The sequence below is a fragment of the Aulostomus chinensis genome, chromosome 17, assembly GCF_037954235.1.
Source record: "Aulostomus chinensis isolate RoL2024-O1b breed Wild chromosome 17, RoL_Achi_v1.0, whole genome shotgun sequence".
Classification (NCBI taxonomy): Eukaryota; Metazoa; Chordata; class Actinopteri; order Syngnathiformes; family Aulostomidae; genus Aulostomus; species Aulostomus chinensis.
The window spans coordinates 13765972-13789974 of NC_141336.1; the positions used below are offsets into that span (position 1 = coordinate 13765972).

The window sequence follows — 24003 nt, forward strand, 5'->3', positions numbered from 1 at the left end:
CCCCCCCCCTCCAAAAAAAAAGAAAAGAAAAAAATGAACATAAATACACACAGAACTGGTGTATTGTGACAGAATGCACCTTCTTCAGAGAAATTTGACACAATTTCAGAGCTGCAGGCGTCCTTTGAAGCAACAACACACACAAGACCTTTGATTAAAAAATAAATATGTTTGGTCTCAAAAACGTCAGATACATGGAATGGAGGGACAAACAGAGCATCCTTTGTTTCCTTCATGTGAGTGGCAGTTTTTTGCTTGCTTGGCCTCTAAAAAGAAAAGTTACACAGCCTTTTTAAAACATTGTAGAAAACGATAAGCAGGCAGCCGAACTATGGTTTTAAAGCTGAATCTAAATCTAAGCCGATCTTAAAATCATTGGCTGAAGCTTGAATGGATGCACGTCATTATCGGTGCGTATCTCGTACACGCTTGGGGTGGAAGAGATCATGATGTATTAGGCAATTATAGTTAGTGTTGTAGAAAGCATGAAGGCATTCCCTTACATTATAAGAGTATTACTAAACATGAAAAGGCAAGAACAGGTGTTATAGTACATCTAAGTTCCTTGAGAAGAAGAGCAGTAGCGTTATACATTATTAACTTAGTAAAAAAATGTCAGTGGACTCCCAGAAAAATTTCTGAGATATTTCAGTCCACAATCTCTAACAAGAACCATTCCTACGATTATAATGTCACAATTTGTTACTGACTGTTTCCTATGAGCCGCCATCCTGAAATAACTTGGACCTTGGATTAAAAAAAAAAACAACAAAACAGAATAAAATCCACACATTTTTCAAAATATCAAAAGTAAAATGGAACAAAATAGATAAGTAAACAAGCAATTTATATTTACATTACATACAAGTTACACAGCTCATCTCTACCATGCATGGCAGTCATTTCTCCCCTCCAACACATCCTCTGATTTGATAGTCAGCTTGCCGTCTTTGTGTGTATGAGGCTTTAAAGTCAAGAAGTCGGTCAATGAGCTTTAAGAGTGTTAGAACCACAGGATGAGAGAGAATAGGTGATGTCTGGCTCCCTCTGGTGGTAAACCAGAGAAATGACATGAGGTGAGGGCGCTCAGAGATTATCCCCTGGCTGGTACTGAGGCTCAGTGGCAGTGAAGTAGTCCTCCAAAAAGGCCTGCAGGTACTCAAAGGTGGGCCTCTCCTCCGGGTCTTTCTTCCAGCACTGTACCATCAGCTCGTGCAGGGACGTAGGACAGTCCTGTGGGCACGGCATCCGGTAACCTCGCTCCACCTGCTCCAGCACCTCACGGTTGTTCATGCCTGGAGAGTGGAAGACGTAGGAGCGTAGTTTGTGTTAAATACTGAACTATCTCTCTCGAGCTGAGCTCTGCATTTTTACACATTAACCTTTTTTTTTTCCACATGGAAACAGTGCTGGGACCTTTTAAACTTGGCAGGAATAGCGGAAAGAAAAATACTAAAGCGTAGAACCAAAATAGTTTGATGAAATTCATTCTGAGATGTGGTTGAAAGCTCAGGAAGCTCGTAAGTGGATCATATTTACTCCTGTAGTTCATAATGTGGAGTCAGCCATTAGGAAATAAGATTGCAAGAAAAATGAGAAATGATATATAAGTAGAGAAAAAAAGTTTGTTAAGTCACTGTACAAAAAGCTAATAATTGAAGGTTTTGTCAGCCTAGCGGTGGTGATATCTCTTCATGTGACAGAAACTTGCACTTCAAGAGGAACAACCTTCTGATTGGCCGACATTCAGTCACCTAACCCGTGAATTAGATCATTATTTGAATGCTGAGTGTGTACACAGTGTTTGGCCTCTAAGGTCTGATCACATCAGTCCCCACAGGGATACTGAACACCAGGCTCTGCAAAGCAGCAATTGGGGTGTGGTAATAACCCCCCCCCCCCCCCCAACTCATTCTCTGGGGGAAACCGAGCCTACAGTATGATGGGGGTGGGGCTTGTGAAATGCTACAAGAGCGCTGACGTTCAGGTGAGTGGGTGAAGTCGAGGAGTATTAAAGGGAGAAGAATGTTATACATGCAGGGTCCTGCCACAGTGAGCTAGATAAGACCACCCTTGTTAATTGGGATTGATTGACATTTCCCTCCCTCTCTCTTGGTTTCACTTAAATACCGTTCTCTCCAGCGCAGAAATCTTGGTGATGTCATGTTATTTTAGTCTTAGCTGAACATAATCAGCCTGGGTGGCTAAAAACACCCGTGTGTGTGTGTGTGTGTGTGAGAGAGAGAGAGAGAGAGAGAGAGAGAGAGAGAGAGAGAGAGAGAGAGAGAGAGAGAGAGAGAGAGAGAGAGAGATGATAGTGTGTGCGTGTGAGAGAGATGATAAAGGGCGAGGGAGAGATATGAGATAAACTGCAGTGTTGTAGATATGCGGTATGCATCTTAACCAGGACATCCAGCTTTTCTTTTACTCCAGTTATTCTGCAACTGTCTGCATCTCTTAGTTTGAACACCTAAAACACATATTTCCCATATTCGCAGAGTTTACTGGCAACATTTCCCTCCGTGATGCACAATGCAAAGCGCAGTATCCTCTGGTACATCGATCAAACAAGCGTTCATTTAATGGTGAGCTCTCCCTCACCTGGATAGGGAACTCTGCCCTTAGTCACCAGCTCCGTCAGCAGGATGCCGAACGACCACACGTCCGACTTGATGGTGAATTTACCGTAGAGCGCAGCCTCAGGGGCCGTCCACTTGATGGGAAACTTTGCACCTGAAAATAATTTAGAGGCTTGAGATTTTAACAGGTTCAAAAAGCAACTGAGGCTCCGTTTTTTTGTTGTTGTTGTTGTTGTTTTTTTTCCCACTGTTATTTTACCGGAGATATTGAGAAACAGGGCTAGTACATCCAAATTGCAGGACGTGTGTCAAAACATGCCAACAAATCACATTCCCCCGATGAAAGAGAGCATGCTTTTTTTCCCCAGATAATAAAAAAAAAACCACAAAATAACTTGATTCCTTCTAGTCATATCACAATATGTCTAAAAAAAAATAACAATCAAAGTATGATTTATCGTTCAGTCGTACCAAGCATAAATCAACAGTCATTTATCAAACCCTTAAGACGCTGTCTTGATTTTTGTTTTATTTCATTAGAGCAAAGGTCTTGACGACACGCCACTTGGGATAAACTGAAACTATTCCATTACCTCTCTGCCTCTCAGCTTACACTTGGCTCAGGTTGAACAACTAAACGTTTGGATGACAAACAAAGGAGTGACTGAGCATGTTGATAGAGCGATGGAGAGTCTGAACGACCTGGTGCGGCTCATCTCTGCCAACACAAACTCAGGCATTAACGAGGTTTGACTGGTCGAGTGTAAAGCTGCGTATTCCTTGTGCTTCCAACCAGATACACACAGCGACAGATGGAAATTCATGTGTGTGACACAGATATGTGCAACCTGCTGTGTTAAATCCTGCACTGCAGTGCCCTCCCTATAAATGAGCTGCCATGCTGTAACCACATGTGCGTCTGTTTTCCACTGGTGTCACCAAGAGAAATTACTGCTCAATTGCTGTACTTATTGTGCAAGTGTGTGTGTGTGTGCATGTGTGTGCGCGCGCGCGCGCGCGTGTGTGTGTGTGTGTAAAAAGGTCTTGGACTCTTTCAAAATGGAAAATTCAGATGCCAGCCCGCACACTTTTTCCCCTGACAATGTGTTTTGTTTTGTTTTTTTCCCCAAAAGGATGGTGGAGAACCGATGCCATGCTCAACAAAGCCCTATGAAATCTCTCTTCAACTGTGACCGGTACCTTGTCGTGCTGTGTATTCATTGTCCTCGATGAGTCTGGCCAGACCAAAGTCAGCGATCTTACACACCAGGCTGTCTCCGACCAGGATGTTGGCAGAGCGAAGGTCTCTGTGGATGTAGTTCATCCTCTCAATATACGCCATGCCAGCTGCCACCTGGGAATTTCAGTCATTTTTTTTTTTTAGGTTTGGTTTTTAAACATCATATCAGCGAACAAGCAGAGCTAGGCATGATGTTTTTAATAGAAAATGAACAACACAATAAATCAAGAGGATTTTTATTTTAAATGAGTGTGTAGGATTACATACTAACCCACTAGAGGGAATCAACCAAAACTTCTAAATAAAACGCTAAGTGAAGCAAATCATGTGATCCATCCTGGTAAATACTATCATTATACTACCACTTTGTCTCTGATGTCCACATGATTACACCAGAAAGCCACCACAGATCCACTGCTTGAGTAAACAACACTGCTCACCACCTTTTGGCTTTAAGGAAGCGAGGAGTTGCCAAATTATAAATTCAGTAGCAAAGCACATGAGTTGCAGAATACAGCTGGAGATGATTAAAGTGAGTTAAGCTTTAACAAAACTGTCTTTCACGGTGCACAAGTAACAAGAGCACTGGATCGTTGTAACCTTGTACCTGAGCTGCCATGTCCACTAGATTTGGAAGTTTGAGGCCTCGTCCTTCTCCGTCCTTGAGGAAGTCGAGCAAACTCCCTAAAACAAACAAACAAACAAAACCAAACCAAACAAAAACAGATCTTCAGATCTTTTTATCGTTCACTAATTTTATTTAAACTTTCCATTCTTTTTTTTAGAATCAAGAGATAGTGGAATTCCCTTTAACTTTTGTTTCAAACATCAAGTGATGCAGATTTTTTGGGGGGAGGGGGGGACTTTTTCAATTTTAAGGATGATTTTGTCGGGGTTTTTTTGTGTTCTTTTAGGCGAGGAAACAACAGCATCTTCCTTTCAAAAAATAACTGACTGAACTCTTAAAGCACGTCCTCTTTGAATTAGTAGAAACACAAAGAGATTCTTGAAACAACCTTTAATTTAACTTCAACAGCCAAACATCAGCCCCTGAACATCATCTTATTCCGACAAGACCAACACACTGACAAAGCAGTTTCCAGTCGAGGTTTCTGTTAACTATCATTTTTAATTATAATAACTTTTACATCTGTTTTACCGTATTTCCATGTAAACCAAGTTAGCTTTTTTAAATTTATTTTCTATCGAGTTTGATCTATTAATAATACAGCTTTTTGTTTCTAACCTGTGTGAAAGGTGTAATATAAAAGCCTGAACTAAAATGATGAGATCTGTTGCTTCAGAACTGGGCTTTTAGTTTTTTTCCCCCCGCCTTTTCGTTTTTGACCCTAAAACTACAAAAGAAACCATGTTTGAAGCAAATGTGACATCAGTTCAGGGATTCCTGCCACACATTACACTTTGCTCTGATATTTATTTGTTAGTCATTGCTGTGGTAACATGTTTTCGGTGATTTCAGGAAAATCACTCTTGTAAAACCACAATTATGACAGCATCAGATTGGGTTTGTTTCAGTATAGTAATGCGGCCGTGGGTGTGAGCGCCATGCGGGGAAGCAGGAGTGTACTGTCCATGCAGGTGCATGAATTATGCATACGCTGCAAGGGTGTGAGCAGAGATGCATGTATGTAATATTTATAGTGTCTTTTTAAGTGTCCGTTTGAAAGAGTGCTACCTTTGCTCATGTACTCTGTGACGATGTAGATGGGTTCTTCAGACACCACGGCGTAAAGCTGCACCAGCTTGTCATGTCGGAGCTTCTTCATGATCTGAGCCTCCTCCAGGAAGGACTCGGGCGACATGGTGCCGGGCTTCAGAGTCTTCACCGCCACCTTGGTGGTGCCGTTCCACGTGCCTGCAGAGACAAAGAGACTGTTCAAGGGCAATTCTCTAGAGGTTAGCCAGTGTCATTTCAACAGGATTTGATCATCACCAGCAGGGTCTGACATCATGAGAGCTGAGATCAAAAGACATCGAACACACAGCAGGGAAAAACTTGTGACAAAATGTAACATCTGTCTTGGGATTATTACTTACAATCCTGTGTATTGGGGTGAATATATTATGAAGCAAATTCCAGCCAACAAATAAAGAAAGAGCACGGTGAGGCAAATGTGTTAAAATTGAAAAACAGATGCTTATAATACAGAAATATCCAAAGTTAAACTGTGTGACTATACTCCCTCTTTATTGAAATCCTAAGCTATGAAATCCAACATTTGCTCTTCCAGGGGCAACAGTGACCACTGCTGCCACAAATGGTAATGACAGGACGCTGGAGCATGAATTTTTGTTGTTATCGGAGTAGCCAGGGTACCACAACCGGGGGTGAGGGTGGGGGGTGGGGGGGGCAATCCTTTGGTTTTACTATCCTGACATTCCTCATCTTTGCGTCATGCTCCACAATCGCTGCAATGCACTGTTTACAATAATGATGTTTTGTGATGGTTAAGGTTTGGTTGAGGTTTCGACACAAAAAGAACTTGGTTGGGTTTAGAGAGAGATTATGGTTTGCCTCTCTCACTCGTGTGCATGAACAGTTGTTCAGGCGAATGGTGTGGGAATGAAGGTTACAGATACAGTATTTATATGAGGTAGTTTAGAGGCACGGCTGTATCTATTCTGGAACCCAATTATTCAGTAACAAGCCATACTGTTTCTGTCTGTATTTATTACACTTCAAGCAAATCTGTTTTCAGTTGAAATCGATCTGGACTTCAGACCTCTGCTGACCAGACAAACAGTCCTACAGGAAATGAACAAAGCCGTGTCTTTGGGTACTGAGGGTTACCAAAGGTATGCATCATCAAAAACCTGAATAGGGCTAACAAAAACACACGTCACAACTACTGCTGCAGGCCCTTTTTTAAAACCAGCATCCCAACAGAAACAGTAAGATAAAATGATTAGGTTAAAAATCACTTAATCAAATTCTCAATTCATGTCCACGTTTAGGGTAGAACAACTACAAAACAAAACTACGATCGATGGGTAGCACTGAGTTGGATTTCATCTCAAATGAGCCAACATGTGCATTATGTTCCGCAGCAGCTGTACATTTTTTCATTGGTGCCAAAACAAAAGGATGCCAAAAAGATACGCACCCATCCAGACCTCTCCAAACTGGCCGTTGCCAAGACGTTTGATGAGCTGCAGCGACTCCCGCGGGATCTCCCACACATCTTTGGTTTTGACGGACAGGTCAGTCAGACGAGGCATGCCTTTGTGGCACGGCACGATCAGTCTGCAGCACAGGCCTGCAGCCCTGGCTGAACCAGACGCACAATTAAAACCCATATTAGAGTAGAACGGAAGCATATGAAATTCGTTTTAGAGGACAGGACGTAAGACAGACTTCTCATGACAGGGTGTTTTTCTACATAACTGTGGCAGAGTCTCACCAGAGTAGTGCTGTACTAGCTGCTGGAGAGTTTCAAACTGGGCCCTTGTAGTGATGTAGTAACCTCCGCTGTCTAGCTTACGAATCTTGTAGTGTTTCACATGGTCGCCCTTGATATCGTCCCAGTCCTGGATGGAGAGAGAATAAGCCCCTGGAACAGAGACCAGTCACTGATAAGGAACAACCCTGGCAGGTTCAAGCTGTCAAAGCCACATAAACAGTTTAGCTTCATGAAGGGTTTTCCTAAAGAACAAGTAGCGTGTTTTAATGAATGTATTCATCCAGCAGAAAGCACATTAGGCATGAAACAAATTGTTTAGAAATAAACCACTTCTAATGCATTGCATATGAAAGAGAAATGTTCTGAAATTTCCAAAACCTTGTGCCAGTTTTCCTTAAGTTTAAAAGCGTTCAACATGTCAGCGTGTTAAATACCTTTGGTTGTTTCACTCTCACGGATGAGGAAAGTGCCTCTGGCATTGCCGTTGGAGAGCAGCTGCCTCTCTGCATCCTTTCGGCCTAATTTACCAAAATACCAGCTGCAGGGAAAAAGAGCAAGAAAAGACTATGAAGTGTATAGCGTATATATATATATATATATATATATATATATATATATATATATGTGTGTGTGTGTGTGTGTGTGTGTGTGCGCGTGTATATATATATATATATAGACACGCGCGCACACACACACACACGCACACACATACATACATACAGTATGTATTCTTTTATTCTGTACATGCCGCTATGCCACATTTAACAAAAGGCAAGTGAGATGAGCCCTCAAATATTTATGGATATGCTCTCTGCTGATGAAGCTGCCATGCTGCTGAGACAATGTGTGTGTGTGTGTGTGTGTGTGTGTGTGTGTGTGTGTGTGTGTGTGTGTGTGTGTGTGTGTGCGTGTGTGTTTGTTCATATAACATTATTTTTTTACTCACTCCTCAGCTTGGATGGAGTCCACTGGAGCTACATAATTGCTGGGAATGTAACCAGTTCCACCTGTGGTAAGAGAGCGAGCCTCCCACCAGTCTCCCTCACTGAGGAGAGGAAAAAGGAGAGAGAGGGAAGCAGGTTGGGATAAACATTTATATAGTCAGCGGTTCTGAAGAAGTGAATACTAAGAAGTATAAAAACAATAATTAAAGCCGTTTTTCTAATAACTCCTTTCTGTGAGTCATTTTATTCATCCATTTAAATCTGATGGAATCAAGGTTGTTCTCCCTTTAAGCCTGGATGCTCCACATGAAAAAAAATCCATCCACGGTTAAACAAAGGCACACGATTTTACAACGAAGCCAAAGGTCCGAACAACATTTCTTTTATTTCTACTTCATGTTTCTATCTGCTACAGAGGCTGAGATATAAAAGTTTATTGACCAAAACGCCATCAATTTTTCAAGTTGTTTTAAGGTCTAAAAGTGGACAAATGCAAAGAAACGGTACATGATGAAGAATGGCTTTAAAAAGAAAATATTCGATTCATAAAACACCACCAATGGAGACATGTATGGAGCAAAATCGGACTTTTACCAAAAACAAGACATATCTATCACACTTTATTTATCAAAAAAAGAAATACATTCATGAGCTTTGACTGATTTTAAACAGACTGGGTCAAAAAGATTTAATTCCAGATTCATCACTCACAGCAAAATGGGGGAAAACACGACCCCCACCCTTTAATGCTGTCATGCACATGTTTTCAAACTTACGTGCTGTTGAGGATCTGGAACCTCTCCCCTTTTCTGAAGCTGAGGTCATCCTCGGTCCTGGCTTCATAGTCGTACAGAGCCACAAACAGAGTTACCCCTGCAGGAAAGTAATGTGGTCAACATGCGGTGCTCAGAGGTGGTATGCTATGCTAATTGCATGAATGTTATGTCTGCTGGAAAATGCTGGTTTTTGCTTCATTTGCTTCGTGGAAGTGTATCGAGCTCTTTTTTTCCCTGAATGGAGCAAGGTTCCGATTATTCTATATCTCATCTGCTTTGGGATCGTCCAGCAGGAGCAGCAGGGCGTTGCTGGGGAGAGGGGTGTCTGGGTTCAATCTGCCACCACCATGACCCCGTCCCAGATAAGCAGCAGAGAATACGAACATCTTGTCGGGTTGTTCTTTGCGGTTTTATGTTGGGGTTCGTTCATATGTTCAACACATGGACTGGAATGTTTATTTCTTGTATTCTGTGATTTTTGTAACGTTGAGTCACTGCTGTTTATCTGTTATCCATTTACAAAACATGTTCAGTGGGACAAAATGGGATCCTCAGTTATGAAACACATTTTCTCATCAAGTTACAACAATCTCCTTAAAGCACATGCCTAAATAAAGACAGCTGGTTTCCAGTGTGAACTTTTGACAAGAATATCCAATTAGCCAAATGAGAACTGGTTCTCAATTGATTTTACCAGGTTAAATGAAGCTCAAAATATAAACAGTGAACAGTTTCTGTTTACAGCTGAGACTGACTTATTTTTTTTTTTGGCCTGTTCTCTTATCCTTCTGCATCATTCCAGTTCATTTCTCTATGATTCGTTTCATTGGAGATTTGTGCTAATGAGTGTTTTTGGATTAATGACTGCATGCATGAATATTTCTGATAGCAAAAGGTGTCCCTTTGGTGAACCTGCAAACAGTGATTTTCCCGTCTCAGTTCCAGTCTCCATGCAGCACTTCAGGATCTTTCTGCTCAGCGTTTTGGTTTTACAAAAAACGCAACTTGAAAGTCCCATCCCCCCCCCCCCCCCCTTAAGGTGCAACAGGCAGGTGTTTTCAGCAGCACTACCAAAAAAAGCAGCAATACTCCCAAAGTAAATTACCTGGCCTGTCCCAAAACGCAAGCAGGAGCCTTCCTGTAGGTAAAGAGATATTGATACTGTTTCTAGCTTCCTCCCAGTGGTAAAGTACACAAAAGTAAAATCAAAAAATGTAGATCTAATGTGACAAAACCGAAAGAAAAAATGAAAAAATAAAAGGATGATTTCTCTTTATCACACAGTGCATCCTCTAGGAATGATGAGCTGCCAAGGTCTACATTAGGAAGGCAAATCAAATCTATCATATGCGATTCGAAACAACCCAAGAGTCCCTTTATCTGTTAATAAGCCTGAAATTGCAAAATTTGATTTCATTTTGTGATTTGATCTGCATCCTGTCTGGACAGTCAGACACACAGTGCATTGTGAAAGCTCTGCTCATTTTCCAGCGAAAACATAAATTTGGTAGCCCAGGGTGGTAACGGGGGGGGGGGGGGGGGGGGGGGGGGTTGGGAGTAGGGGGTTGTCGAGTCAGATTTCTGCACTACTTCTGCTGCCTCTTGTTGCGATCTTGGGTCTGAATGCTGCTGCCTTCCTCAAGTAATTTCTTATTCATATGAGCGGCTGATGCTGACTCCACAGATGCAGCGTGTTTATCTGCGCTGGGATCTACCTCCAGAAAAAAAAGAAAAGAGAAACAGCTCAGCAGTTGATATCAAAGTGAGGGATGCTTTTAATTTATGCACCTCACATTGTATGTCTCTTTAAATTATGAAGTGAAAGATTATCAAACTGACTACTTGCCTTCAAAACACATTTGCACTATCCAGGACAACAGCTATTCTTTTTGGACGTCAGATGTGCCAGCAGCAATAATTTAGGTCACCCTGTTTTCCATTAACTTGCAGCTAGTGGACATTCATCTTCTGCAGCAAGATTAATGTATGACAGCACCACAATATGAGCACATACTGGGGAAGAATAACACATTTCCTTGAGGATACAGAAGGAAAATAACAGAGAAAGCTGATGACAGTTTCAACCGTGATGGAAATCATTTCAGATCATTCTTTATCACCAAAAGTACAAAAGGGAACGTAGGACAGAGTTTCTCCAGGAGGGACTTTATGTCGCGGTGTTGTCAGGTGGCAAAACTAGACGAGTTCCTCCTTGTAGTGTGTTTAGTGCGAAATAAATACTCAGCTAAATTACCAGGGTAAGAGCAACTGAGTTTATGCTGGACAAACAGACATCCGGGAAAATGCGACCTGGGAAAAGTGTTTTTCCAAACTTCGCAGCATTATTATGATCATATTAGCGTACACATGTCATGTGTCGTAAATGAATGTTAGTATCTAAACCCGAGTCGTTTTCATATCTTGTCGATGTTAAAAATGTTAATGAAAATATCTGTGTAAAAAGAAGACGACGTCCTCGCGACAATTAAAGGTAGCGTATGTGAAATTGCTGACCAGTGAGCGCCAGTCAATCCCATCTGCTACTATCACCTTGTACCTTGAGAGTGTGTGTCCTGCAGCAGCGCCAGCAGCCCTACAGAGGAAACTAAACTTACTGGCTGTTTCCAGGATGTTACTCATTCTTTTGGTTGCAAAACATGTAACCAAGGGAGAGCGATGGAACACAAACAGATCGGTGAATTGTGGATGATTTTTTTTTCCTTATGAGAGGTCAAGTCTATTCTATTTCTATATACATGAGAGAAAAAAGAGAAAGTATCAATCTAAATTGATTGAGTGTAAAGGAGCCTAACAGTTCCCCACTCTGCGACAGCGGTGATGCAAAGCTGCCTCTTAACAGGCAGAAATCTTGGAGCGGACTCATGGTCTGTGTGGGCGGCCATCTGCCTCGACCAGGTGAGGCGAAAGAGAGCAAAAAGAGAAGGGGCAAAACACCCTCTGCTAACACTTGCTAATATCTGGCTTTGGAAACGGTTTGAACAGCATTCAGTCCCAGGTCAAATGAGCCCGCAGTAGAAAGGGCTGTTTGTCGTCTCAGGCTCCGCTCAGCGTTGATGTGAACGTGCCGCTTCTACTTCGACTTTTTCAAGCATGTAACTTCTGCAACTTTTTGTCTTCTCAGCAACAAATTCCGTGTTGAGTTTTAGAAGCAGAGTTGAGTTCTACTCAAGGTTCTACAGCCCCCCCCCCCCCCCCCACACACACACACACACCCCATAATGCTTTATACTATGCTGTTTGCAAAACGTGTTTTTTTCTGGTGGAGGTTTGTTTTTTTTCTCTTCCTCTTATTCTTAAAATCCCACACATGCACTTGTGTAGTGGGAAATGGCATTAGCAAGCTTAGCACTTAGCTTAACATTCCATAACATTAATGCGGCTTGCTTGAAGAGTAACTATACGGCACTAATAGCATTTTTTATCATTTATGCAGTAACTGCATAATGCAGTGGGCAAACAAACAAAACAAAAAAACAACAACAGCAACGTGCCAATAAACTAAATGCATGTAAGTGTGGTATGAAAACCGTATGGTATTAAATAGTGACCCAGAATATGAAACAGCTTTCAACAACTGGGTCAACTCATTTGTCTACAAGAGTTATTGAAAGGTCACCTGTTCCTCCCCGGGATCGAAGCGTTCCAGACTGCGAGGACGTGTGGACTCCGCCAAACACCGTCACCCCCTGTGTGGCGGCGCTGTGGAAGTTGTTGTAATTAGGGATGGTGGTGACCCCAAAGCTGGGGTAGTGCTGCGGCGTGGGGTCAGACCCATAACGGTACCCCGAATTGTGTGAAAGGCTGGTCTCGCGGTCATCAGTGAGTTTCGCTGCTTCTTTATCCTTACATTGCACACAGCCCATCCTCTAATTTCTGTGGATGGAGAGAAAAGAGACAGAGATGGAATTAGTACGTAGGTAAAATAATAGCTCCAAAGCCGTCTCCAGTGGGGAAATTATGATTCAGTGTTCCATTATTTCAGCGCTTCCTCCGAGAGTTAGGGCAAGCCTTCAGAAAAATCTTTCAATTAGACTGAAATGACACACGATACTTTAAAGTCCGTAACTAATTACACAGAAGAACATAATGTGACAGAGCTGCAGCGTGTGGCTCATTTGAATGATGCTGAATTGAGATACTTTACGCTGACAATACCCCGCGAATACTTCAACAGCATCGCTCGTCGTGCTTTTACGTTGACTTGTACGACCACGCTCGTGAGAAGAAACGACACCCCGACTTTGGCGTTTACAAGTTGGCATGAGATCTATTTTTGCTTGCTTTACGAGCAGCCACACACCCGTCTACAGATTCAGAGTTTAATCGAGGGGGGGGGGGGGGGGGAGAGAGAGAGAGAGAGAGAGAGAGAGAGAGAGAGAGAGAGAGAGAGAGAGACACGCTCCCTGGCTCTACGCCGGGTCTCATGAGGGAGGACTGACGAAGCATTTGGCCTCACTAAAGCTAAACCAGTTTCAGTAATGAGTGAGGCAATCTGCTTTACCAATTAAAAGGAGCCGTACGTCTTTAAAGACCCAGTTAAACTAATGCACGGTTCAGTCCCCCCCCCCCCCCCCCCCCCAGTCCCCTTTTTAAGCTTATGAAGATGGTTCAGCGCAGCTAAGAAGAAGCCACTGTTGTCTTTCATCAGCATTAGTGGCTGTCTAACAAATAGTGATTTTTTTGTTTGTTTTTTTTGTTCCCATTGAGTCAGACAAAAACATCAGCGTACATTTTCAAGTTTGCAGGAGTCATTCCATCTTATTCTTGACGTACTTGAAATGCTGTCGAAACATTGTATTTACGCAATTCTGGCTCATCCAACAGTGTGGCAGACCGAGGAAATATCTGAAAATGATAGGCTGAGTTGTTTTGCGATCTTCTTCGGAAACTAGTCCCCCCACCTCCTATACTAAATGAGCTCAAATCAAAGGTATGCCCTCAGTGACACTGGAGCCTTTTGGTGACTAGATGCATTTAGTCCAGTTTCGCATTTAAAAGCAAAAAATAAATAAATAAATATAGAAATAAATTAAAACACACACACAAAGTGTACATTGTGCCATTTGCTGCACACTGCAGTGTGTTATATATTGTAGAGGAGGTAAACCTGCTTGAAGTCCAACTGGAACTGCAGGATCTAACTGCTGCAAGGTGTATCAGTGAATGAAGCAGGGAAAAAAGGGAGGACTTTCATTGAAACTGGTTGAAATGGGTTGGTATCCTTATGTAAACGTGTCGTATTTTGTTTGACAGAAAGAAAGAAAAAAGGATTTCCATGTAAATAATTATGAAGTAATTACCTTTTTCCATCTCTTTTTGAAGAGGGGAACAATAAGGGTCTAATGTAAAGGGGTTAAAAGGGGTATACAGTATATCATGGAAACTTGCATTTAAATGTTTTGAGAGTAAATGTGAGAGAAAAGTAAGAGAAACTTAAAATAAACTGGATCTTTCCAGGAAGTGAGTAGTTAAATGTGATACCCGTGATTTAACACCGTAATTAAGTGCACAAACTCATTTATAAAGACTTTAGTGCACTATGACCAGCTCTATTAACACTAAACAGTAGTTTTGTGTCGGTGTCTTTACCTCTTCTATAATTCCAGATATCTGATTGCTGTCAACAGTGTAATGATGATGACAAAACACCCCTGTTCATGGGGGCTGGGGAGAATCTATCATCGAAAATAGATGCCAAGATACCCAGTATGACAAGTTGTCACCGTTGTATCATTTCCAGTTCGTCCAGTTTTTTTTTATTTTTCTCCACGAGGATTAACAGAGGAACAAGAGAGAGAAAGGGGATGATGGAGATTCATTGCTGCCAATAAAAGCCCATGAAATATCCAGAAGAAGAAACAAGCCCAGGGGTAGCATTACAACATAAGCCCGGACCGAAGCTGAGACCACAGACTCGCCGACTGTTGCTTCTCTGATAGTCAAGATATCAAGTAATCTTCCTTGACATTTATATTCACATCCCCTCCATTTTCAGGTATTTACAGCACTCTCCGCTAATACGAGGAAGCAAAAATCCACTCTCAACACTTCATATCCATTTAAGGAGGTGATGTATCAGCCTCCTCAGAACCCTAGAAATGAAGACTTTTTTTTTTCATGGTGACGCAGCAGAGTTAAAACAATAGACGTACAGATTTGTTTTATGAATATACTCCGACTTTGTTTGGACAATTTAAACCCGCGGCCAACGGCAACACAAACTGTACTGACAGACATTCCGATCGACGTCGATGAATGGTTTTGTTGTGGCGGCTTCCTTTGTAAAAACCGAGCTAAGCCATAATGTAAATAATAGGCCACGTGAGAAGGTGATAAGATAGCAGCGTTGTGCTGACCGGCTCTCTGAGTTGAAGCAGTATTGTGTGTGGAACACTAGCCTGGGTAATAACTGAACAAGTGCAATAGAGTCTCATTAAATATTGATCATTTTAATCGCTCTTATCCTTTTTTATTATAAGTATCTGAGGCGGGTTTTTTTTTTATTGCTCTTATTCCTTTATTGTTTTTATCTTATTTTGTAAATCTAGGTCTTTTGTCTTAATTCTATTTTTCTCTCAATCTCCCGTCCTGAGTGCCCTGCTTACGCTTTGCTGAAAAAATGTTGTAAACTCAAATGTAAAAAAAAAAAAAAAAAAAAGCTGATTTTGATGACATCATAATCTGAGCGCTATTTTTCTCGACCACTACCCCGCTGTTGTGTTTGCATTGCGTTTTGGCTGTAATCGACTTAAATTAACACATCAAAAATCCACTGACCAGATTTCTTCTTGCTTTTGATGCCATTTAATGCTCAAAACAGGTGACATTCTGGCTTCTTTTTTTTTTTTCCTTCGGGGAATTTTAGGAAATTCTTTTCCAAAGTACCTTTCTAATCACGTCTGCAGCATAAAAGGCTCAAGGGCACTTAAGGTGGGTATTTAATGGAATAATATACAAAATAAAAGACTTTTGGGAGTTGTGTGAATATGTCAAAACCCTTTGGTGTTGAGGGAATACAAACATAGATAGCGTGTAGGGTTTCTGGTGTGTTTCTCCTGAACTGTGGGGACTGAAATAGCTCTTCCTGCACTCCTGAAGGGATCTGAGTAAATGAGGGGAGATCTCACGTCGTAGCTCTGCCTGCGGGGATTATGAAAATCTTCCTGCTCTTGAAGTTAAAAAAAAAAAAAAAAAAAAGACCAGGGACTACCATAGCTTTAATAGATCTGTAACCATTGTGCTGCACAGAATCTAGGCCATCTTGTATTGTTTATATACATACGTTCCCTTTGCGGCATTGTTTTTTTGGCTGAGAGTTGACTTGTAAACATTTGCATATGAATCAAGTCTGTGTTCACTTTTGTGGTTGCTGAATGGGTCTTAAATACAAACACGGGCATGTTTTTGGACAGCTTTGCTTTCAGGAGATGAACAGATTTATTAGGTTTAGCTAAAGTACATTAGACAGCAACAGGCAGCCTTATCACATTTTTACCCACTAATATAATAACCGTTCCGAGAGCGTTCATCATCACTTTCACATCCGCTATTCTGTTACTCAATTACACGCATGAACTGACACTATGGATCATTAGTGTAGAAATGTCAAGACAAAAGCCATGGAACATTTTAGGTGGGTGTTAATAGAGTTTCACACCATGCAGGAGAGAGCTAGCCTGCTAGTCACCTGATCTGCAACACATCTCCCCCTGCACCCCTAACCCCACCCCCCCACCACCATCAAAAGAAAAAAAAGGAAAAGCAGATGATAGTATTGTAGCTGTCGGCCTCGTCCCTTCCGTGCCAGCGCCTGGCTATCGCAAGATCCCTCATCACGTTGGTTTCAAACCCCGATGAACAGCTTGGCTCTGCTAGCGTGTTAAAGGAAAGTCTGTCAGGGACATGGTAGCTTGATTTTGTGTTGTGACAGTTAATAGCACATGGCAGAGACACCAGGAGTGAGTGGGAGGACAGTCACACATACCAAAAACACACAAACACACACACACGCAGGCAGACAGACAGCACCCCAATCACACGAGAGCCTCGTCGTTTTGATCAACTCAAGATGGTGTCTGAAATTCGACTTTGATGTCTGGCCAAATCTGTTGAAGAGCATTTGTCAACGCTGCTGCGAGATTCCTTCACAGCAGGAAGTAAAGAGTGAAGAGGCCAATATCATCTAAGCATAAGCAACAGGAGCTTTGTCAAGTAGAGTATGGTGATATTTTGGCTGCTGAATTCCTATTAAAACATGAACGTCAAATATCAGCATTATCTGATGTGAACTGTAAAGGCACATGCAACATTTAGGACAAGTTCTTTAGTTCTTTTGGGGGGGAGGGGAGGCTACAGTGCTGGTCAGTTGGTACGATCATTTTGTGCACAGCTCCACGAAGGCAGTTGTGATGTCAGCAGACACTGTTCTGATTCATTTCTGATTTATAATCAGCTGTTTGATAACTTATCATCGTACACATTTCACCAAAATCCATCCATAAATGAGTCATCCTGCTGACAGAGGAGATGAGATGAGACAAGACGTCATTCAAGTTGGTCTTGTGCTCACAGAGGGGCTCCATTAAGAAAATGATATACAGATTAAAAACGAAGATGCTCATAACATTACATCATTGGTAAAACAAACCAATAAAACACACACACACACACGCACACAAACTCTTAACCCAAACACATACCATACCACTAATCACATTTACATGACACAACATCCTCAGCACAGTAGCTCTGATTTATCAGCGGCTGGACTGATATATAAGAGTTCTTCAGCCTGTTGTGTTTACACTGAGCTGTGTAAAACACGCAGGTCAGAAGATACAACAGTTTTCTTTTAGTGGCACATTGCAAAAAACACAATACTACATCAGACTATGATAGTATTGTGTCATGGTCCTGAACCACCATGACATCACTCACAAATACTGGGCTCATCTGGAAATTAATTTACTGCAACAAAGAGCTTTATTTGGATACTCTACAGGCATAAATGTTAATCATCTATAATAACACGCACACACAAACACACACACACACACACACACACACACACACACACACTGCTGGGAGCCGTAATGAAATACACAGCCATTTATAGTAAAGCTGCAAGATCAATATACTAAATTAAAAGGACAGACATGTCAGGGTCGCCGAGTGTAGCTGATGGATTAAACAGGAGACAGTCAGTCAAGACGGAGACGGCAGACATGGCGGCGTCTCATTCTGTGCAATGTATACAGTATAAAAAAAGTTACACTCGTACTTGCACGTGTGTGTGTGTGTGTGTGTGTGTGTGTGTGTGTGTGTGTGTGTGACTGAAATAAATGACAGTGCTGGTATTAATTTATTTCTAATAAACCCTGAGGAGTAAAGCCACCACACTCATTACATCTCCACATTCCGTCAGCTATAATGCACCGAGTGTTTAGTCTTATAATTCTTCTTATGTATATTGCTTTTTTAATTAACCTTTTATTTCCATTACATTGTATTTATTATTTCAAATTGTGTTCCTGTTTCTTGACTCTATCTTCTGCTGTTTCCAAATGTTTCTATCTCATTCTGCAGTCGCCGTGGAAACCACCTGCAACCTAGGATTATTTTCATTATTGATTCTCGATTATTGTATCTAACATTAACCTGTAACTTTTGTTTGAGTTTGCATTCAACCATCAGTCCAAAAATGTCATCATACAGAATGAAAGAAAAGCTGAAAATTCAAAATATGTATGTTCTATATTGAGGTAAATACATGATTTCCGGGCTTTCCCGAATGTTTTGGAAATAAAGAAAAGTTGTACATTTTCGGATTCACAATGTTTACATGTCTCTTTTTGTAAGTGAAACATATAAATATGATAGGAACTTCCTTTTTGTTAAGCTGTTGACATCGTTAAATATCACTTCATGGCCAAATCAGTCTTAAAGTCTCAGCATAACAGATGTTGGCCAAAAAAAAAAAATCCAACAGCCAAACGATGCTAGCTTGTGACAATAGCTTCTGATTTTATCAAGCCGCTGATGAGATGAGTGATTATTCCACTGGACAGATTTTCTGTAAGAGTCCTGTCAGCTTTGTAAAGAGATCTGAACCTTTTGACGTATAAACTGCTCTCAGATGGTCACCGAATCAAGTGAAGCCTTCACTACTCAACACCAGTGAACTTATAAATCTCTTTAGAACAATTCAGCAACAACAGAAGCCTTTTCAGTGTGAAGTGTGTGTGTGTGTGCGCGCAAGAGAGAGAGAGATCAAACCTCCCACACGCGTTCTACTGAAGTCACACTAGATCTATTTCAATGCCAAAATAGGAGTTGAAGAATAAGACATTCTTTGGATAGGTTAACAAAAAAAGGTCACTTCAACTTGTGTGCCTTTTAAATGATGGACTGAAACCCACTGGTGTGTTTACTGGATACAACAGTGAGTCTCTCTCTCTCTCTTATTGGGTGCCATTCACTGAATAGTTACAATATTTGCTTGTGTCAGGCAAGTGAGTTCATTCAGTGGGTCAACAACAAGACAATGGCTACATTTCACTCTGCTACAAGATTATCTGGACAATGCAACGCAGTGTTACGCTTTCAAAGCATTCTTCTCATTCTCAATGAAAAGAGCCAGTTAGAAAACCCCACAGCTGAGCTTCATACAGTACCTACGTGTGGAACTGGAACACTGTTGAGTGTGTTGAGTCATGTTGTTGTTGAATCGCTATTGTAAACAGGAACGGCCATTCACACAGCGAGGTTTATAACCAGTACGCGGAAGGTTTTTTTTTTTTTTTAATGAGAGAGAAAAAAAAATGGGGTTCTTTTCCCGTAGAAGCCACTTCTACTTGTTAGTCAGCGTGGTTCTTTCCAAATCTTTTGCCAGTGGAGGGCGATTGTCATTGTGAGAATTCACTGGAAATTCTGATGCGTGCGGTGGGACTGCAGCAGAGGAGGTTGGAAGATTTCTGGTGGAACTCGATACGATTTTGAGTTGGCGGAAAACCCAAACCGATTCAGAAATTAAGACAATGCGCTGTAGGTGATATCTGATACACGAGCAGGTAAACCCTTGTGTAAACTGAATGAATTCAAATCAACGCAGGAGTGACAAAGTTAAAAAAAAGCGTCAACACGACACATTCGCCGTCAGATCATGAGCTATCGGTCCCTTTTCAGCCGACGTATCGGTGGAGTGTTGGTTTCGGCTGATATATTCCATGTTGATTGACATCAGCATATAAAAAGACATTTATATACGACAGTGGCTGCTTAACTGTTGACATGAAAGGTTGTATTAAATACTGTTTCAAATATGTGCAGGAATGAATCAGTCCTCAAAGTTGGTGTGATGAAGGACTACATGGAAAATTATTTATGATGATGATAATTTTGTTTCCAAGGGTGGGATAATGATTAAAAAAAAAGATTAAGACAACAATTAGCCTCAGCTGTTAGCCGAATTTATGCTTTAATGATCAGTGTCGATATGAACCCCGAACCACACAATTGGTGAACGTCTGCGTTTACCCGTACCTGGAAGTGAGTACAGACACCCCATTGTACTTTTTGTTGTTGTTGATATTTTACTCTCACAATATTAAAAAAATATCATATCAGCTGCAAACATCTTTGTTTCCAGGCGTGTTGCTAACGTTAGCTGCAACTGCAACATCCGCAGTTCCGTTCTTAGAAATATTTTGTGTTTGACCACGTGTTGCATTTTACATTTTCTATGGCCAGATTTGCATTTGCCATCTTAAATCATGCAGAGAGTGTTTGTCTGTGTCGTGTAGTTAGAAGTGTAACCACTCTTGACATCACTTTTGGCTCACTGTAATCTAGAGTGTGTGTGTGAGCGTGTATGTATTGAGCTTGAAAACCTGATTGCATGACTTCACAGGGTCTCTTGCTTAGTTTCTCTAACTGTACTTAACTCTCACGTGTTGAAATATGCCACAGATTGATTTAATGTGACTCGATATTGTGTCGTACTGATGTAATTCTGTTTGTACCGTTAAAAGTAGAGAGTGCGGACTTTAACCCTATGTGTTGTCTGATGAGAGTGTGTAAGGATAGAAAGAGCCTGAGGGTAAATGCACATGAACCATAATGTGCCATCCCTTTCATTCAACTTTGATACACATCACGCACTCCCATTGTTCAGTCACTCACGGACTGAAGCTGAATACTAAGAGCTTCGGGCTGCAGAGTACATATTCACACACTTTATTGGCTTTAAATGCCTGACTTATCGATCAAACTATTAGTGTAAAGCAACACACTCAAGTCTATCATCTCTAGTGTTTTGGCTGCAAGATGGATGGCTGCAACTCTACACACACACACACACGCACACACACACATCAGATTACCAGCTTTAATTAGATATATGACAATTAGAAATTATGTGGCGCTCAATCAACAGGAGGCTGTCTGCAGGCCTGTTGTGGCTTGATGTGGCCTCAGTGGTGGTCAGCTGCAGCGCATCCATCCTTACTGCTGCTGCTGCTGCTGCTGCTACTGCAATACAAGAAGAGCCCCTCTCTGGAATCACACCACTGCAAAACATCATCCACAATTACGAGTCCATTACACCCCCCCCCCCCCCCCCTCCTCTTTTCCCCCCTCTGAGGGCAAAGTTACCCGTCAAATAGAAGCAGCTTCATCTGCAGGATGTGCAGGATAGATTCTGTCTTGAATGCAGCGACCCACAATGTTATATTTCACCTCTCTCGCTCTCTCTCCCTCTCTCTCTCTCTCTCCCTCTCTCTCTCGAGATGAATTCATCTCAAAGCGCATAACAGGGGACAAGGCGGCTGCACCAATTGAAATTCAACACATGAAGAAAAAAAAAGCGTGCTTACCACATTAAAATCAAGCTAATCCATCGGAGTTTCCAGGGGAAGTTTCGCGGAGGAAAACTCGCCGGTGTTTTGTTTCTCTCTCTTAGTGTTTTTCTTTTCTGGCTTTGATAAAGACAGAGAATAGCGGTAGGATGCCCGTCCCTGCCGACTCAGGAGCTGCTGTCGCCGCCGTGTGTACAGATTATGACGAAGGCGACGATGGTGTTAAGCTAACAAGCATATTAAGCTAAGCTTCCGTTTAACTTTTCAAAATAAAAATATTGTTTTTGAAAGTGTTCCGTAGTAAAGGGCCGGTCTAAGTGTAAATGTGTTAATACTCAAAAATATATCTAATATATCTTTATTCAAATTCAGATAAAACTTGATATGCAATATTAAGGTTAGCACAGACTATATTTTGTTTCCAAAGCTACTTTGTGCTTTTATTTTTTCGATTTTGGTTTCCGGTTTATCTCTGATTGACTTGCTGCGGTTGTGATTGCGGAACTACGCCAACCAGCAGCTTTGATTGGCATCAATTTCAACCAATGAAAGGTTACAATGTATAATGAGATACCGCCTCATCGCCGGAGTGACTGAAAAACAGGGCAGGGTTGGCAAATTGTCTGCTCTTGTTTAAATGGTCAGAGTCTTATTGCATACCATCTTTGGTTTTTAAACATGAGGAAGACTGAGAAGGGAAGGTTCCCCCTCTAGGTTTAGATGAATTACCCTCTGGTCTACAATCCAGTTACACTTTGATTATTATTTGCCACTTTTTTGTTATTTTTGATAATTAAAGTATTGCAAATTCTTTGTCTGTTTATGCACTGTTGAAATCCATATGTTTCTTTTTGATTTGCATTGTGATTTGTTGCGGACTCCTTGAAAACCGAGACAACCTCAAGAGATTTCATCCCCCATAACAGACGTTTTAGAGTCAAATTTTAAAGTGGGCTGAGGCTCTTATCCACTGAGTGTCGTCTTCCAACAAATTCTCCTGTGTTTATGTTTTTGTTGCAGTTAATAGCAACGACAGGTGACAACCTGTTCTACCAGAAAAGCTACTGAAATTACCTGCAGGGGTGAGTTTAAAGCAGGATACAAGCCCTCCATAGCATGTTGAGAAGTCGTTGTGGTCCAAATGATGCAGCTTGAAGTGACCTTTGTGGGGTCATCATTTCTCAGTGGAAGCCAAACAGGGAGAGGGAGATGCAGGTGAAATATATTTCTAATCAAAGCCAAACAATCCTAACAAACCCACATTTACAAGGATTTACAGCAACTTGGGTTTGCTCAGGAATGTTATTATTAATTACACGGCTGACCTCTGACCTCTGTTCATTGAACTCAGCCCTGACTTGGTGCTCAGACTAAATCAAATAGGTTTTCAGGGACATGTAAGAGTAAAGAAATGTTACAAGATAAAAAAAAAATACACCTCCACCTCTAAATGTATAACCTGATTAATTCATGGAAAAAAAAATCAATTGATGATTTTTTTGACACCTCTTAATGCTCTCTGGTTGTTGTTTTTTTTTTAATCCAAACCTCTTTCTGGATCTGTGCATATTTTTCCTGTCAAAAATATATGATCATTATCCCAGGAGCTGACAACATTTTCTTTTAGCTTTTTGTCGAGGGCACACTGATGGAATACTAACAAGTATCTGTTGAGGATTGTTAGACTGGACCGGACTGTAGCTTCACTCATGAATTAAAAAAAACAACAACAACTTTATGTTTAAATTATGCTAACATTTTTTTAATTAATGGAGAAATCTATCAAATGAAGTTACCAATTTATATGTTTTTAGTACTGATTTGAGGGCTTTTCATGATGCTAGTTTGCCTATTTTTCCAAATTCCTCTTACTCACACTCACTTTTGCACACACGCACCCACACACGCGTGCACCCACACACATACACACGCGCGCACACACAAGGTCAGTGACATGATTCAGCAGTCCTGACAGGTGTAATCTGTCCGTCTGAATTGGTGCTTTCTGTTGTCTTTGTCCCCCAGTTTCCATATTCATGACAGCGCTCAGTAAAAATGGCAGCTTTGCATGTAATCAGAGTATCACAACAATGAGCGTGGCCTAGTTAGCCTGAAGAAGGGAGGGAGGGTTGGCTGGCTGGGTGGAAGAAGTCACCCTAATCCTCAA

General features: G+C 41.4%; 1 protein-coding gene across 1 annotated transcript; it reads right to left on the minus strand.

Moving 5' to 3' along the window:
• Window positions 1–14: 14 nt before the first annotated feature.
• fyna (FYN proto-oncogene, Src family tyrosine kinase a) lies at window positions 15–22023 on the minus strand. The gene is made up of 12 exons (XM_086183490.1): window positions 21855–22023; window positions 12599–12855; window positions 8962–9058; window positions 8188–8286; window positions 7676–7779; window positions 7242–7391; window positions 6945–7109; window positions 5516–5695; window positions 4427–4503; window positions 3780–3933; window positions 2602–2733; window positions 15–1295 (listed from the first exon to the last, which is right to left on the minus strand). The coding sequence occupies exons 2-12, from the start codon at window positions 12843–12845 to the stop codon at window positions 1087–1089; spliced, it is 1614 nt and encodes a 537-aa protein (XP_086039616.1). The 5' UTR covers window positions 12846–12855; window positions 21855–22023; the 3' UTR covers window positions 15–1086.
• Between the last annotated feature and the right edge of the window lie 1980 nt (window positions 22024–24003).